The sequence below is a fragment of the Cucumis sativus genome, chromosome 7, assembly GCF_000004075.3.
Source record: "Cucumis sativus cultivar 9930 chromosome 7, Cucumber_9930_V3, whole genome shotgun sequence".
Taxonomy (NCBI): Eukaryota; Viridiplantae; Streptophyta; class Magnoliopsida; order Cucurbitales; family Cucurbitaceae; genus Cucumis; species Cucumis sativus.
Genome location: NC_026661.2, coordinates 5,770,247 through 5,787,553, shown reverse-complemented (window position 1 = coordinate 5,787,553; position 17,307 = coordinate 5,770,247). Strand labels below are relative to the sequence as shown.

General features: G+C 35.6%; 2 protein-coding genes across 2 annotated transcripts; both read right to left on the bottom strand.

Moving 5' to 3' along the window:
• Positions 1 to 198: 198 nt before the first annotated feature.
• LOC101212052 (protein TIC 62, chloroplastic) lies at positions 199 to 13,892 on the bottom strand. Its single transcript, XM_004136959.3, has 15 exons — positions 13,756 to 13,892; positions 11,482 to 11,622; positions 11,148 to 11,348; positions 9,827 to 9,944; positions 9,663 to 9,735; positions 9,544 to 9,571; positions 9,209 to 9,385; positions 8,580 to 8,661; positions 8,363 to 8,435; positions 7,873 to 7,983; positions 3,175 to 3,327; positions 2,092 to 2,285; positions 1,553 to 1,753; positions 1,068 to 1,268; positions 199 to 626 (listed from the first exon to the last, which is right to left on the bottom strand). Exons 2-15 carry the CDS (start codon positions 11,561 to 11,563, stop codon positions 581 to 583), a joined length of 1,740 nt encoding a protein of 579 aa, XP_004137007.1. The 5' UTR covers positions 11,564 to 11,622; positions 13,756 to 13,892; the 3' UTR covers positions 199 to 580.
• Positions 13,656 to 16,870, bottom strand: LOC101211812 (plastid division protein PDV2). The gene is made up of 2 exons (XM_004136958.3): positions 16,374 to 16,870; positions 13,656 to 14,387 (listed from the first exon to the last, which is right to left on the bottom strand). Exons 1-2 carry the CDS (start codon positions 16,641 to 16,643, stop codon positions 13,752 to 13,754), a joined length of 906 nt encoding a protein of 301 aa, XP_004137006.1. The 5' UTR covers positions 16,644 to 16,870; the 3' UTR covers positions 13,656 to 13,751.
• Between the last annotated feature and the right edge of the window lie 437 nt (positions 16,871 to 17,307).

The window sequence follows — 17,307 nt, the reverse complement described above, 5'->3', positions numbered from 1 at the left end:
AAATGAAAATTTTGCTATTCTAATAATTTAAAAATAAATTTGCTATTTTTTCAAATGCTCGTTTTTTATGAATACGTGAATGGAGAAGACAAGAATTTGGACCTTCATCGTCATTGGATTATAACAGTAAAAACCCAAATCCAAAAGTTCATGAAAACCAACATAATTTCAACTGACTTTACATTCATCATTGGTCGATTTTCAAAAGAATTTCCCAATTGATTTCTTCCAATTTTTGTCGAACACCATTGATTGACTTCTCCTCAGAGAAAACATAGTTGTGTTTTGGAAAAACCCAGTATAGTTCAACGACCAGAATGAAGCTAATGCCATCAAAATTGTAACTTTGATAGAAATTACAGCCAAAACAATAAGCAACTTGGGGGTTGCAAAAGCACATTCAACGGTGTCATTATCTATGGAATCTGGACGGGAAAAATTAATAAATGTTCTTCAGACACGAAAGGTTGGTTTATTACATATAAAGATGTATATGCTCTGCAGTATCACCCCTCATCAATTGTTTGTCTCTGTCCAAATTGTAACTAGCAGAAAACTGAAAGCTCTTTCTTTAAGATTTTCAAAGAGATGGAGTCGGAGATGCTGGAGGCTTCAAATCCTCATACCTGGTTTGATCAAATATAAAATGAGAAAACATATTTGTTTACCTTTTACCCTTTCCAAATCAATAACATAGAATTCACTTAAATTTTTGGTGTTCAACCTCGATCTATACGCTAAACAAAAACTAACCCTATCAGCTGGTTGAAATTTTGTATAATATAGCATGCAACTTTTTCAGAGAAATCAACTAAGGCAGTGTTGTAAGGGCCTTTTGGGGTTTTCCTTAGTTTGAAGTATGCCTTCTAGCTGATGTTTTACTATTGCACATTTTGTCATTCAGCTGGTTTCTAATTATCCAGCTCTGTTCATTAGCTGGGCAGCATATATAAAAGGCTCCTCTTTTTTACTTCAGACTTGATGAGTTCATAATCATTTTTTCAAGAATTCTCCCAGACACCGACTCTCTTATATCAGGAACATAAAACAACTAGGAAGGAACTTACATGGTAAAAGGTGACAGTGGTTGTTTCTTCGGCTTGGGAAGATGTGCTTCACTCTTTGAGTCTTCTGCCTCTGGAATCGCCAATGTGCTGTTTATGGCATAGGTAGCAGGTTGAGGTGGACCGTTTGAGGTAGATGCTGAAGAAAATGATAGGGAAGGTACACTAGGAGATGGTGATGTAGGAGGCTTTAAATCTTCATATCTGGAAGAAATAATATGAAGTGCAAGATCAGAAAGATGATACAAAGTAATGAAATTGGAATGATAAAAAATATTGTCAACCAGTGAACAGATGTAAGAATATTGGAGAACAGATGTAAGAATATTGGACAGATGTAAGAATATTGGAAGTGGAACTCTATATCCCCTCAGGATTTTGCATGTGGTCGTTGATTTTAATGCAAGCAGTGGAAACGAACTGGCAATGATGTTCTTTCTTTGGACCATAGAGTTTCACTATAAAGTTAATTAATATAAGACACTTACGCTGTATAAGGGGAGAGAGGTTTCGATGTCACTGCTTTTTCAGGAGCAGGTGCAGGTGGGGGATTTGCCTCAGCAATCTCAGAAGACGCCTCTACTGAACTAGTTTGAGCACTAGATGCGACTCCTTCGACAACATTTGAATCTTTTTTCCCAACAGGTGCAGCTGGAGTAGGAGATGTTGGAGGTTTTAAATCCTCATACCTGGCAGAAGACACAATGAAAGGTAACTATTAACTGCCAAGGATAATATACCATTTTCACAGAACCTACGGTCGTGGAAAATTCATGGACAGAAATAACAATCTTTCTTCAGTGTTTATCATCTTTGGTGTGGAAAATCAGTCATAAGACGACAAGATAATCATATATATACTGGAGAAATAACCTACCAATTCAGACTTCATTTATCATTCTTACTATCTTATTAGCTGTTAACCTAGGCATTTGAGCATGATGACTTGAACATTTGCTCTGCATATGGAGAAAAAGAAAAGTTCAAGAAATATAGACCAGCCTCTTCCGCTTCCCTATTGTCTTACGCAATGTAGGGTGATGATGACTGTTTTGTAGCATTTGCTACTGCTGATTCTTTTTCCTTTGTGATGCTCAACTGTTCTGATATAACACTTTGAGATGGTGGCTGTTCTGTCACATTTTCTTCGGCTGACTCCTTTTCTTTGGCAATACTCGACTGTTTTGGAGATGAGTCGACAGTTTGTGCAGCACCATATTCCTAGCACAGATCCAGCAAGTATCTAATTTCATGAACTATTTGGAAGATCGTTTGTGAATAGAAACACATTTTAGATTTCCCATCTAGTTAATTATAAAATATACAAACAAATAAGGGTGGATCGATTGGAAAAAACTGACAAGAAGAGCAGTCAATTAGACTAGACTTAGTTAGTGTTGCTCTTTTTAAAGGAAAATAAATATTGGTTTTAGATTTTTAATCAGCAAGAAACTTGATTGGTTTTTTTTTTTTTTTCTCTCTTTTACTTAAAAAAAATCGTTTAGGTAAGGTTGTTGATTCAGGGTTTTGAATAATAAGTTTGATAAGAATGCTATTAGGATAAAATTACGGACATTATTAGGGGATTAAGGAGATGTTAGAAATTAGTTAGAAAATTTGTTAGGGAGATTTGTTAAACACAGTATGAGCGGGAAAGGATAGAAGTAGATAATTGTTTGGTGGCTTTAAGCTTAAATAAGAATACTCAAGAGAGGGAGAGTCAATACTAGTTTAGATCTCTTAGGTTTTCTCCTGGTTCTTGTAAATTTCATATTTCAATATTATTTCAGTTCTCTGATTCTGTCACAGTTTCCCAATCAGTCTGGTGATAAACTAAATGCAGCAGGACGAAAACATACACATAACCTCCAAGATATATGAAGTAATCAAAAGGCAACTTTTAATAACTTCGGTGCCGAGTTCAAATGCAAGCAAATCTAAATGATATACTTAAGTACATATGAAGCTGTTCTGACAAAATTATTCTCTGCAGGTTATCATGAATTGTTAAAACTAAGAACATAAAATGAGCCTATGTTTTAGAAAAATGAAACATTGTATGAACTCTTACGAGGATTTTTTTCCCCTTCTACATACAGAAACAACTGACCTTCTCTGGGAAAACATTTGCAACTTTAGATGGTATTTTTTTAAGAAGATCCTCCAGGGAAATCAATGGTGCAGTTGTCTCAGCAATTACTTCTAGCACTTTATAGTATGAAAGACCAGGATTTTTTGCAATGCATGCCAATAGCTCTGCAACCTGAAATGAAAATATAAAATTATATTTTCTTTCTCTTTATTATCATTTTTTTCATTTTTCCATTAAGAACAAGCACAAGGTTCTGAAACCTACAGTAGTTCCATAAAGAAAAGGCAAAGTACACGCACCAATGTGAGTGCCAAACCACATATAGCTATGTTGAGTGCTGACTTTATATATCGGTAAAAGTCATGTGACAGCACTCAAAGGGCCCATAGTAAATTAAAGATCCACAAAAATTGTTTTTCTTCATTGGTTAGTTTCTGAGTAGGTCGTAAGGTTGAGTTTTGAGAAAAAAATTATACATAAAGGTGTGCATCTGCTATACACTAACAGTAAAATTGTTTGATCCATCTTATAGAGATTTTCTTAACGATCCTCCCTACTACAATTGTTTTTCATGCTTAGTGCAGGACATGGTACCCTTCCTTAGTGCAATAGGCAGATCAAGAGACGGATCATACTTGCTGATATTTTCTTAACGATCCTCCCCGTTACTGCCCTTTCCATCAAAATTAACCTCAGTAACCCTGTTCACCTATATTTTCAAGAATAGTTGTCTCAGACCTATTCACTTTCACTCATTTTACTGTCAATATGTGAATCAACCTTGATCTCTTAAAGGTTCAGAATCTTGGACCGGAGTCAGCTGATTAGCAGGAAACCCAACTTCCTTTCTAAGACTCTGCAAGGTTACCAACCTCAAATATCAAATAAGACACCCTTACCAACCATAAATATCAAATAACAAACACCCAATGGCAAACAGAGACGGTACTCTGAAGTATTATTTATATATAAATGCCAAAATGTTCACAGATCACGATACAAAGCTAATAAAGATAGAGGAAAAACACAAAGAACATACGAACCTCCCTTTTACAGGAAAAAGAGACTCCTAGCGGCTACAGTAGCCTAGCCCCGTAACTTTCATAAAAGAAAACCTAGCTACCCCCTCCCTCTCTTTCACTATTTAAAGACTTTCCCAAAATTCTACTTCCGTTGGCCCTACTCTGTACGGATTTTTCACTTTTTTACTCTACCTCTTTTCCTTGCTCATTAATAATAATTGCATTCCCCTTTTTACCCTTTCTCACGTATGTATGAATGATGGGAGGCCTTACAGACTCCTCCTGTAGTGGTTTTCCAAGGATTTTGTTTCGTAGGTAGGACTGTGTTGTGAGGATCTAGGTTTTGTATGGTAACGAGAGTAGGACTGGTAGACTCTAAGGATATCATCTAGTTAGAATTAGACTCTTCACTCTCACTCTCCCCCTGAAGTAGGCTAACAAGAAGAAAGAACGATTCTCGAGAAAGGTAACATCCATGGAGACAAAGTACTTACGAGAAGACGGATGAAAGCATTTATAGTCTCATTGATGTAGAGAGTAACCAACAAAAACACATGCATGAGCCCGAGGGGTAAACTTAGATGGGTCAGGGTCATAGTTATGAACATAGGCAGTGCATCTGAATACCCAAAGAGGAACATCAGAAATGAGGCAAGTAGAGGGATATGAATCTTTAAGACACTCTAACGGGGTCTAGAGATGTAGGACACGAGAAGGCATTCGATTGATAGGATGGGTTGCAGTGAGAACAACATCGCCCCAGAGATAGGAAGGTAAGGAAGAAGACAACATAAGAGAACAAGCGACTTCCAAAACGTGACGATTTTTCCGCTCGGCTACCCCATTTTGTTGGGGGGTAGGCACAAGAACTTTTGTGGACAATGCCTTTGAAGGACAAAAACTCTTTGAGGGTGTTGTTTTGAAACTCACGATCATTGTCACTTTGCAGAATAGCAATCTTGGAACTGCATTTCTATGGTGTTATAGAAGTCCCTGAAGATAGAGGTGACCTCAGATTTGTTAGAGACGAGAAAGACCCAGGTAAGACGGGTATGGTCATCAAAATAAATGAACCACCGTTTCCTAGATGAGGTAGTTATCTTGAATGGTCCACAAACATTACTATGAACAAGTGTGAAAGGGTGGGTTGGTTTGTATGGTTGTGAAGGAAAAGAAACCTGATGTTGTTTAGTCCGAATACATACGTCACAAGATAAGGTAGACACATCAAGTTTAGAGAAAAGATGAGGAAATAAATGTTTCAAGTATTTGAAATTAGGGTAGCCTAAACGAAAATGTCACAGCATATAATCTTGTTCAGAAGTAGTAAAATAGGAAGATAAAAGACTAGTCCTAGAAATGCTACTTGAAGAGGTATCGTCATCAAGGAGGTAGAGTCCCCTACTATGCCAGGCAGTGCCAATCATCTTCCACAAGCTCAAGTCCTGAAAAGAGACAAAATCTGATAAGAATATTGCTTTGCAGTTTAACTCATGAGTAATCTTGCTTATAGATAGCAGATTATGAGCAATTTTAGGCACATGCAAAACTTTATGTAAGGAGAGCCCTACACTGGGAGAAATTTTTCCCTTCTCAGCAATGGGGACCAAGGAGTCATCTGCAATTCTAATTGTTTTGTTGTCAGCACATAGAATATAGAACACAAAGTGTTCAGAGGAACCAATAAAATGATTTGTGGCGCCAAAATCCAGAATCCAAAAGTTCTTCCCATCAACACTAATAAAACTAAAAGATACCTAATTGGACAATGGCACCTAAAGTAGCAGGAATGGGATCGGTCTAGTTCTCATGTGGATCAAGTCGCTAGTAGACTCACTAAGATACGCCCGCTCTGTGTTCTGTTTGTCATTGGAAGAGTGTTTCTTACCTACTGGGGGGCAACCATGTAACTTCCAACGTTGTTCCTTGGTATGTCATTGCTTTTGCAATGCTCATAGACAAGAATTGGTTTTCCATTGTGCTTGTCATTGCCACTAGCAGAGGACCACACACTAAAAGCAAGAAATCAATAGTAGGAGTTGTCGAAATGCTCTTAGCACTTGTGCAATTCTCCTCGAGGCGGATTTTATAACAAACTTCCATCAGGGAGGGAATTGGTCTCTAGCCTAGTATACGCCCTTGAACTACATCAAACTTAGGATTAAGACCACCAAAAAAGTCATAAATCCTGTCAATCTCTTCAAATCTAAAGTATTGCAACCATCACTGAGACTGCTAAGGTGAGAGGTATTATGATGTTTGTAATATAGTTTCTTGACTGAGTCCTAAATATCCTCAACAGTTGCAGCGTACAGTTAGGGTTTTGCCGATCTGTGGCACCATACTGTTGATCAATGTGGATCGAAGAAAAAAAGTCCTATCCCTTCTTCCTATGGGTCTCCAGGTGGAGGATGAGGTATTTCTCCTGTCAGAAAACTAAATTTATGGCGTCCTTCGAGAACCATTTTCACTGATTGAGATCATGAGAAATAGCTATTGTCGTTCAATTTTTCCCCTGAAAAATATCATGTACACTACACTGTGTCATTGTATTAGTCACATAAGAAGAGGATAAAGTGGGGAACGAAGTTATCAGATTCTGAGAATACATCGGTATAGGTGTATGAAGGCCATAACCCGAAGTGTTGGATGTCACCCCTAAGGTATCCTCCATTGCTGCAATATGTTGTCAAAGCCCTTCCAGTTGTTGGTGAGTTGTACCCGAAGAAGAAGCAGAAGCTTGCACGGAACGTGTCGAAGATTCACCAACCTCAAATGTTGGGATCCTAACATCGGGATGATAACTAAGTTCAGTGGGTGGAAGGGCATACGGATTTGACTATAGTAGTGGTGGCCGGTCGAAATTAGGTGACAGCACATGAATTGACACGTGGGGGACACTACAGGCCGCGAATGAAGACAAAGGTGGCATAGCTAGGTCAGCCGGCGGCGTCTGAATAGGATGGGTCGGGGTGTGTAACTCCAGTAGCAGCGCATGGGTGGTTTCTAGCAACACAGACAATGAAACAAGTTGCGGAATTAAGTTTCCCGACGTTGTCTAAAGACGGCGGAACCATTCATCCATGGCGGCACTAATTCGAGTATCGACGTCGGCGCTAATACCAGCGGGTGTCTCCTCTGTTTGGTTTCCATCATGGGTTGTGTTATCTAGGGTTTGATCACTATCTTATACCATATTGAAAAAAGGGACGAAAAGCAAACACAATTTTTACGTGGAAACCCAAGTTTAGGGAAAAACCACGGTGCAAAACTCTATTTTTATTATTTTCTGATAATAACAAACGATACAAGGGGGAAAATAAATAGGCTACAGTAAGGAATAAAAAAGAAAAAAATATTAGGTCAAATCTTCCCTTGGGCCAACCCACTAAATCTAACAAGTCTCAATAGTAAAGCAAAAACGGTTCAGAGATTGAGATTTGAGAGTTTACCAGATGCAGAAATTGTTTTAAAAATTCATTTGAGTTTTGTGAGAATACATATCTTTAGACAATTACCGGCGTGTATCCAAATCTAGCTAATAAAGAGAACAAAAACGCTTATAGTGGCATATAAAATTGGTCTTTCATAATTCCGCATCATTTGTAGCTTCACTGATGCTGATAACAATGTTATTAGAATTACAGCCATTCAGGATTGAGATCATCTGGCACATCAAAATTTATAAATATACCTGAAGGTTTGACACTAGACCACCAAATAAGGTATCTTCTGGCGAAAGAGTAGTATTATGAGTTTCCTTGAACGCATCTGTAGGTCTCTCCATGCCTCCAGGTCTCACTATCTGAAAAACATATTTTAAATAAATCAAACACTGAACGCTCATTTGATAACTATTTTGCTTTTGATGAAATCGACTTTTTAAGGTTATACCAATTGGCAACTACTTAGACCCATTATTTTCCTAGATCACTTTATAACTTTCTGAAAACACTTCTGGAATCTTATTAAAGTTCAAAAAAACAAAATTTTGTTAAAAACAAAGTTAGACTTTTGAAAACTTTTTTAAGTTTCTAAAATGGGTCTAGGAATTCAAAAACATTTTTTTTTAATATTAATAAATAAGCATGGTTTTCGAAAAAGGAAACAACATTCAAAAATACTATCAAACTGTCTCTAAGACACCACAAATATATACTGAACAGGTACTAGTATTTTCTTACTGTATAAGGAAGACCACTTGCAATCAATGCTTCTTCTGCCTTCCTTTTCCACAATAGGACTCCCCAAAACAAACTTTAGAAGCAAGTTACCAAAATTATTATTTAACATTAAAATTATGGAACGAAAAAAATTCATCATTTGTGAAAGCTGAACTACAATAAACAACAAAGTAAAAATTATCAATCATTAAAGAAAAACTAATCCATGGACACTTACTTAAGAATGGCAGCAGGAAATCCAATCTTGTTGGTTCCCAGGGACGTAAGCAGAACAAAGTGCTTCACTTTTACAACAGTTGCTACATGCAGAAATTTTGTCAATCTCATTTCCTCTTAACCTCAAGAACTTTAAGGAGGTTAAATATGAGAGCTTTACAGCTGATGCATTAAAAGCTAGTAAGCTCCACCAAAAGAACAATACATCTTTATTAAAAACGGTAGTATAATAGAATCAAATACTAGAATCATTTACACCAACATATGTGATTGACTGATTGGCGTTGAATAGCTAGAAATATTGTTGTTAGTCATGACAATAGTAGATATTTCAGACTACTGTCATCTTTGGATATTTGTCTACTATCTTTAAGATTGTAAACTTAAATATTTAACTGATTACTGAATTGCTGTGTTTCTCCTTTCAGTTTCCCAAATTCCACTCATATTCTCTTCTATCTTTCCCTTTCTTCATTTCTATAATTTTGTTTCTCCTCTCTTATCCATCTCTTATGTGATTAAAATATCTTGCATCTTGGAAGGTATGGTTCTAATGAAGAGAACCATAGTATTCCTATTTCACATATGTTTTAAAATTAAAAATAAAGCACCCAAAAAGCATCTTCTTACCTGCTTCAACCAAATTTTTGGTAGCCAGATAGTCAATTCGATAAGGTCCAGTAATATCAAAAATCTCCTTCTCACTTGCACCAATGCAGCAAATAACTATTGATGCATTCCCTATCGCAGCTCCAATCTGATTTGGTTTCTCCAAGTCACATACCACAGTTTCAAGCTTTTCTACAGCTGGGCTAAAGACCAAAAACTATCTGTTATTTTCTTGGAATTTTTTTTGTTCAAGAATATCCAGTATTCCCTTTACATTTTTGACAAGTAGATACAAGAGAAAATAGATGCTATGGGTATAAGGGTGGGGTTTGGGGGACTTTTCGAACTTGCATTACCTTCATCAAGATTAATCTTTTTGACACTCTGCATATAAATAAAGTTTTTTATCAAAAACAAGCTGTTACTAAAAAAATGGTAGTGAAATGTTTTTATCAATACTCAAATGTTTTTTTACCTCAATAAGAGTTTCTGCTTTCTGAGAACTCCTTACACCGGCTCTTACCCGAAATCCAAGTTTCAAAAGCTCCCTGGTTAGAATTCACAGCTCTTTAGCATATAGCATCCAGAGATCAACTGAAAGATGAATTGCTCCAATATGAAGAAGGAGATCGAACTTACCTCACCGTTCTTGAACCAACTTTTCCTGTAGCACCAGCAACAAATACAAGATCCTCGTTTTTTGAATCTTCCTTCTTTGAAATTGTGGGAGCTGCCCCTGAGCTAAAATTGCTTGTGCCTTGTCAAAATCAAGAAATGTGAGCTACAAACGGCAAGGAAGTAGTAAGAACCATCTGCTTGGATGATAATTGCGAAATACAACTTTTGTCATTTGCAGACCTGAACTTTGAGAAAAGCTAAAACACCTCCATGATAGGTGAAATCTACCAACCATAATTTTACATTAAAAGGTTGCAAAAATAGACTAAGTCATGTTTGTCAATTGCACTAAACTAACTATAAAATTTAAATTAAAAAGTACTACTTGCAATTTCCAAAAACCAGGAGGATGTTTAAAAACAATGTTTAAAACATGGATACGATTGTCATAAGATCACAAACCATACAAATATAATTTATCATTCTATTAGAAAAAAACAATTACAAAACTGTCATCTTGAAAATTAACAATGAAACACGGACCGAGTTTTCTTCTATCCTTTTCAATATTTATATCCATTTCTCCCAAAGTAAGACAAAAAATCATGCTTGAAAGGCTATTGGAGGTTACAAGAACATTTTGTAGATGGTGAATTATTCTGTTAATACCATATAGCAGTGAACAAAAAACAACCAGCAAGCTTATTAAAGATTTTATACACTCCAAATGCCTCCCAGAAGAATTCAGAACACGAGCAAATATGAGCAATTTGAAGAAACCTTTTAGGAGACTTTCGAACTGGAATGAGATATGGACAAATTGAAATATGCCTATGAAGAAATACGAGATAATCCAAGCTTAAGGCACTTTGAACCGCAGTCTTGAGTTTGCTAACTCAAGCCCTAGATCACTAAAAAATTCCTTGTCTTCACTCAATCACCCTCCTATTCATAACAATATTCAATATAAACTTTCTATTTAATCACCCCCCCTCCGGACTGAGACAGTACTAATAAATTCTTATCTAGGTACCTTACTTTATGCATAGTTCCATTATCCTTTCTCAGAAATGGGATACCCAAATCGTTTCTGTATCTCTCGTTTCTTTTCTAAATAGATAACATTCGTATCTTCACATATATAAAAACTACTCTACCTTGATCCAACTCAACCATTATCCAGAAAACATATTTGTACTCCTACTTCTACCTAAGAATTCCAGCAACAAACGCTCAAATCAAGCTTATAATGAGTTCAAAATAATCAAGAAATCAAATGTACCAGTCAACAAAAACACAGAAGAATCAATAAACCAAAACCAATAAGAACAATGATCCGTACTGGAAGAAGCTTGAGCTCTGGTGTGAAGAAATTTGAGCCTTCCAGGAAGTGGGAATGTCTTCTTATTCGATAACTTCAAGGGCTGAGCATTCAACACAGACTTCTCTAAGAACGCAGTTCTAACTAAAGAGGAAGGCACTGTGGTTAAAGCCGGTGACCCCAGAGAACTGCAGGTACACTCCATTGAAGAGAATTTAAGTCCTGTTTAGTGCACCCCCAGAAAATTTTGAAATGCTCAAATTATAAACTAATTTGAAGAAGCACAGATTTAGCAATTGAAAAAGGCACTAAACTAAAATTATAAATTGTTTGGTAAGAAAGGATGAGAAGTTACTAGTTCCTGAGCTTGGCACCAATGGCATCGTCCACAATCCACATACCATGTGGATAATGATGGGTCCCAAAGAAAGTTCCATTTTTGGTCCGTGAAGAACTGTAAGCACCCATTTGGATTTTCATCTATCCCCATACACCCCTACTCCATAAACCACAACCGGCAATTAATTATAATATCCAATAAATCTTTCAACTTTTTTCAGCTAATTCAAAGATTACCAACTTAACTTCACTTCACTTATATATTTCGCCTTAAACATAAATTACCAATTTCACCCTCTAAACTTTAAATAATAATATACAAGTTTTTCTCTATAACTTATTTACCCTATATTTCAAATTTCTCACTTTTACTTCTTATACCTTAACTTTGATTGCTTCAAAAGTGGAGGATCATTAATGTCAACCTTCATTCCTTTCTCTCTATCTTTTTCTTTTACTTTTACGTGATTGAGGTTTTATGTTAATAAGTTTATGACAATTCGCTTGAACTTGCATTGATTTGTGACTAAACATATCTTTTCATAATTAACTCAAAGAGGAGTCATAATTATTTAAGTTGTTACCGGATTAAATGCTTAAATAATGATGATTGCTTCTAAATTTATTCATTATCCAAAAATTAGTATAACGACTTCAATCAATTCAAACATAACTAAAGAGGATGAAAAGAGAAAAAAAAAAAAAAGTGATTAACGTAGATAAATTTTCTACTTTTCGAAAGTTCTCCATACTAGAGACGGGTGCACCAAGATCTTGACTCAATACTAGCATATCAATCTATCAAATTATACTTCAATAACCAAACAAATCGTGCACATGCTTGATCATTCGTAGTATCAAATAACATATTCAAGACATTTTAACTATGTTCGTTCACTTAGGAAAAGTAACATAAATTTTGAGTGTATCATGTATGATAAGTTTCAATTTGATAAATAGCCATTTTCATCTTTTCTATTAGCTCAATTTATAGTAATGTCAATTATATATCTTGATACATCAATGTCATTTCCAACCAATGGTGAAAATATAACCAAGATATCTGTGAAATCAAGAATCCGCTGAGTAGTAGATGTGATGTCGTATTTCTCAAAAACCCATGATTTATTATTGATATCATAGGTGATATATTGTTTTGTGGACATAATTCAACAGCTCAACAAAAGAGTGAATATACTTTCAAAATATTCCCAATGTGTCATATTATTTTGTCTCTATATGTAGCTCTTTTTTCAATATCAACCTTTTCATTTAAATAACTATCTTCAAAATGTTCCATATAGGATGATTTCATCTTTGGCATGCTTGATACTGGATGATTTTATCTTCTAACGTGTTTGAAATAAGATGTCTTGGAAACAAAATATCGTAATTTATATCCAAATTATTAAGATTATAAATTAGATGCTCGAAGAGATAATCTTCTTGGCATTACACATGTACATTATGTTACAAACTATTTGAACTAAAGTTTGAACACACGTGACTCTTAAACTATCAATTAACCCACGGATTTAAGTTGAAGAATGAAGATGAATTTAATTATATCACCTAATAACTACTCTATAAATAGTCGTGGGTGGATAAAGCATGATAAAATTAGATTGAAAATAGGCCACACTTGTGGTTGAATAAAATAGTAACAGAAAGAAAGTAGAGTGTAGGTTGATTGAGTCGAAACGCCTTCAAAATACTGGTGGGATGAACCAATGATAAACATAAAGTTTAACGTTCAAGTATGCTGATTAAAAATTTAGACAACAAATAAGCATCATCTTTAAATAATTAGACCAACATGAGCTCGCCCATGTCATTAGCTTTCAAATTACTAGAGTTGGGGAAAGATGAAAATCTAAATGGGTTCTCTCAGATTTTCACTGAACCAAATGGAACCTTAATTACAAGGACAGTATTTGAGAGTGATTTTAAAATTTTTCATTCTATTCAAAATTACTCCAAAACACACTTTTATTTAATTAACCGTATCAAAATCTCTCACTAATTGTTAGATGTTGTCAATTGTTCTTTCAGTTCCAACTACAGGTTAAGAAGCGGATTCTTTAGCTACTTTTGAAGAATGAAGAGTGAAGCTTTCGTATGATCTTTGAAATGTCAGTACTTTCTTCCAAAAGATGAATGCCAGATAATTAGAGCATCTATTATTGCATATAACCAGGTGAACCAAAACTTTTCTTTTTTATTATTGAAGAAAGTAAAAGTTAGCATAGTTGAAGAGAAAACACACAAGAGCATGGGATTGAACTGTTACCCGCTTCCATAGTTTACATCTGGTTTAGCCACGACTGAAGAAAATGGAACTTCAATTCTCTCTTTCACTACGCATCGAGCTTCCCCATCTTCCATCACAAGGAATTTACCAGGAGGACATTCATTGTGCAATCCGTTATTTTCACTTGCAGACCTTCGAAAAATGTCAAAAACCTTCAAAGCAGCAACTTTCTTTGCAAACTTGGGTCTAAAGCCAGTCAAGTGGAGTATGGATACTATGCCAACAATAGTAACAACTGATTTTGCAGCTACCCTAATGAAAGATCCCATTCCATTCTTCGACTTCCAGGAATCTGATTTCGGTTGTTTCCTTTCTGATTCATTAAGTTCATTTGTAGCTTTATTTGCCGTGGCGTCAATTAGCCCATTACTCACAGACTTGTGTCCAGAAGGGATGGGATATAAGTAGCCATTACCAAGATGGGTTGGATATGGAGGAAGCATGAGATCTTGGTTGTGCTGCACTGTCTCACCAACAAAAGCTGAAGTCTCATGTATCACTTCCAAGTCCCCTCCTTTGTATTTCTTCAGTTTATCTAGTAAAATCTTGCGGCTATGTTCGATTTCGGAAAGGGCTACTTCTTTCTCATACCTTTGCCGTTGTTGTAAATCCTGCAAATTAGAAGATAGAAAGAAGTATTAGAAGGATGTTCTATGGAACAATATTCCATCTAAATTATGCTACAAATGAAACGTTGTTGCACCAACACGGTAACTAGCCTCTCTCTCAAGGTCCATTATATTGGACATACAAACATCATTGTTGTCGAATTTCAGATTCATGTTGAAAATGGCTTCAAAAACTACAAAATGAAGGAAGATACGGCATGAAAAGTCAAAATTAAGAAATAATTTAGCAGCTTCTTTTGTAGGTGTTTTAATTGAAATTTAACATCTTTTAGCCAAGAATCACGATTGATGGATGTATAAGACAAGAAGTGATTCCTATCATTAATTAAAGAACTTTTAAAATCAGCATAAACAGATTTTAACATTCATAAGTACATTATTTTAGCTCACAAATGGAGATCTCAAGTTAATTTTATAAATTACTATTTTCCTCTTCTTTTTTATAATTTTATCCCTTCCGTGCAACCAATTGGGGATCTTTCCTATTGGTTCCCATAGGTTCTTTGATGGAGGGAAACCTATCCTCACTCTCCTTGTCCTTTTTAGAATATTAATATATAGAATCTTTTCAATATCTATGCATGGACAAACTCACCTATAAGTTAAAAATTTATACCAGATTTAATTGTCAGTAAAGGACCAGGATCCTGAGAATTGGATACACTTGCGAACTAAATTAACACAACTCAAAGAGAAAAAAGATGAAATCCACCATCTTTGGATGATTCACACCATAACAAGAATCAATGAGCAGGAGAAATCCACCAACAGTCAAACAAGCTAACAGAGCCACGGGGATAAGTGCATAGCACACCAGAACGAATAACAGTTTGGTAAACAACTGATACATACTCATTGAAACTAGAAAAAGCAATATCAATAAACATGCCAGTGAAGTGGGGCATTGAAGGTTTTAAGTTTCGTCAACCCTACACATATCCTGAAGCACTAAAACCATCAGCCATATTTAAGAATCACCAAATACACAAATATAGAAAGCACTGGTTTGATATTGATAATCAGAAATATTACAACTCCACCTTCCGAGAGGGCAGTACTCTCCAAGTTTACACAAACATTCACTTTTAAGATGCCCAAAATAATACCCTACACGTACATATATATATGACCCCACACCACCTCACACAAAATAATAAAAGAACACATAAACTGAAGTCAAACATTAACCAGACAGTGAATTCTCATTTTTGCTCCTCCGAGTAGAAGTGTGTATAACCGGTGGTCTAACACCATACAACTGTCCAATACTAATTTTTGTAAATATATAAAATAAGATGTTTGAATTGAGGGAGATCATGCTCCCCAGTCCCCGTTCATATTTTTGCTCTACTACCACAGAATGGCAGTGAGCGTGACGAGGCACCGACGATAGAAACACAAGCTTTCAGACTATAGCATATGTTTAGGAACATTTCAAATAAAAGAAAAATAGTTCCATATCTAAAAAGATGGTATGATGATTCCTAGTTTTTTGGGAAAAATCATACCAAATATTAAATCAAATTTTATATTGTGAGTAGAATTGTAATTGCATACCCTTAAACTGTTTCAAAACAAATTTTATATTCTGACTACTTGGCCGAGGTTATCTTTGAGCAATCAAGTATTAAACCAAACTACATTTGGTTGTCAGAAAACTTGTAAGATTTTAAGTTCTAAATATGTGACTATCATGGACATCGAAATCGTACCTCAAAGTATACTTTTTCTCTTCACATGCTACAAAAATAATAGACTAACTGCATATCATGGATTCTTCTATAGGATTGAGAGTCCAAACATAATTATTAACCAACAGAATCAAGCAGGTCTATATCAATCAAACAAGCCACAGAAATTCTCAACATTATCGACGCAATAACAAAAATGCGAAAGGAAACCAAACCAAATCGAAGCATAATCTTCATTCAGAAAACAAGAAAACAAGAAAAGCAACAATAATCAAACCTGCAATGAAGAGAGCTGATTCTCGAGAGATTCAAGTGCATCGCAGATATTCAAAAGCCTCACCGCTTCCTCATCTTCCTCCGCCTCTCCGCTCGCATCAGCCTCACTCCGGCGCGAACCAACAACGCCATTATTTTCATCCACAGAAAAGCGATCATCCCGGGAAGTAACCGCGGAAGTGGTGGTGGTGGTTGTGTTAACAGAGCTTCTAATCTTTAGCCTCAACTCCGTGGCTCTAGCTAAGATTATAGCGGTGCTTTGTTGTTCCATCTTTCGCCAAATGGAACCACCGTTGGAGGGATTTTAAGGAACAAAAATGAGGGATTAGGGTTTGCTGTAAAAGAGAAAATGGGATATGGAAAATCGATGACAATGGAGAAAAGGGGTCACACAGAACCGCCAAGCTATGAGAAGACTCTGTGGCGGGTGGTTCTTTGTTGGGATTCGAGTTTCCAGGACTTTTTTCTTTTTTTCCTTCTCTCTCTTCACTTTCTTCACATATATTTTTATATTATAATCACACTTTCTTAAGAAAAACAGTTACGGTAGTTTTGTTTATACTTCATAACTATACACGCACACTTCAAATTTGGACATTGTTCCCCATGGATATTGCTTCAATCAATTGCTATGCTTCTCATCTTTCCTTCTCTCACACACCATTCCAAGAAATCAATAATACTTCCCAATCTTAACATTTATCATAATTTCACACGTAACAATGTTACTAGATGTAAAATTAGGTTTAGTTTCTAGTAGTTCGAATAACGATATCTTTGTTGTTATAAGACTTTTTAATGAGTTTAAACAAAAAGCTAGGTGAGATTAAATGAGCTACAAAAAATGTCTTCTAATTTAAAGGCAAAGATCAATTTTTAGATTTTTTAACACATTATTTATCGCTGTAATCAAATAGGTCGACATGTTGATGTGA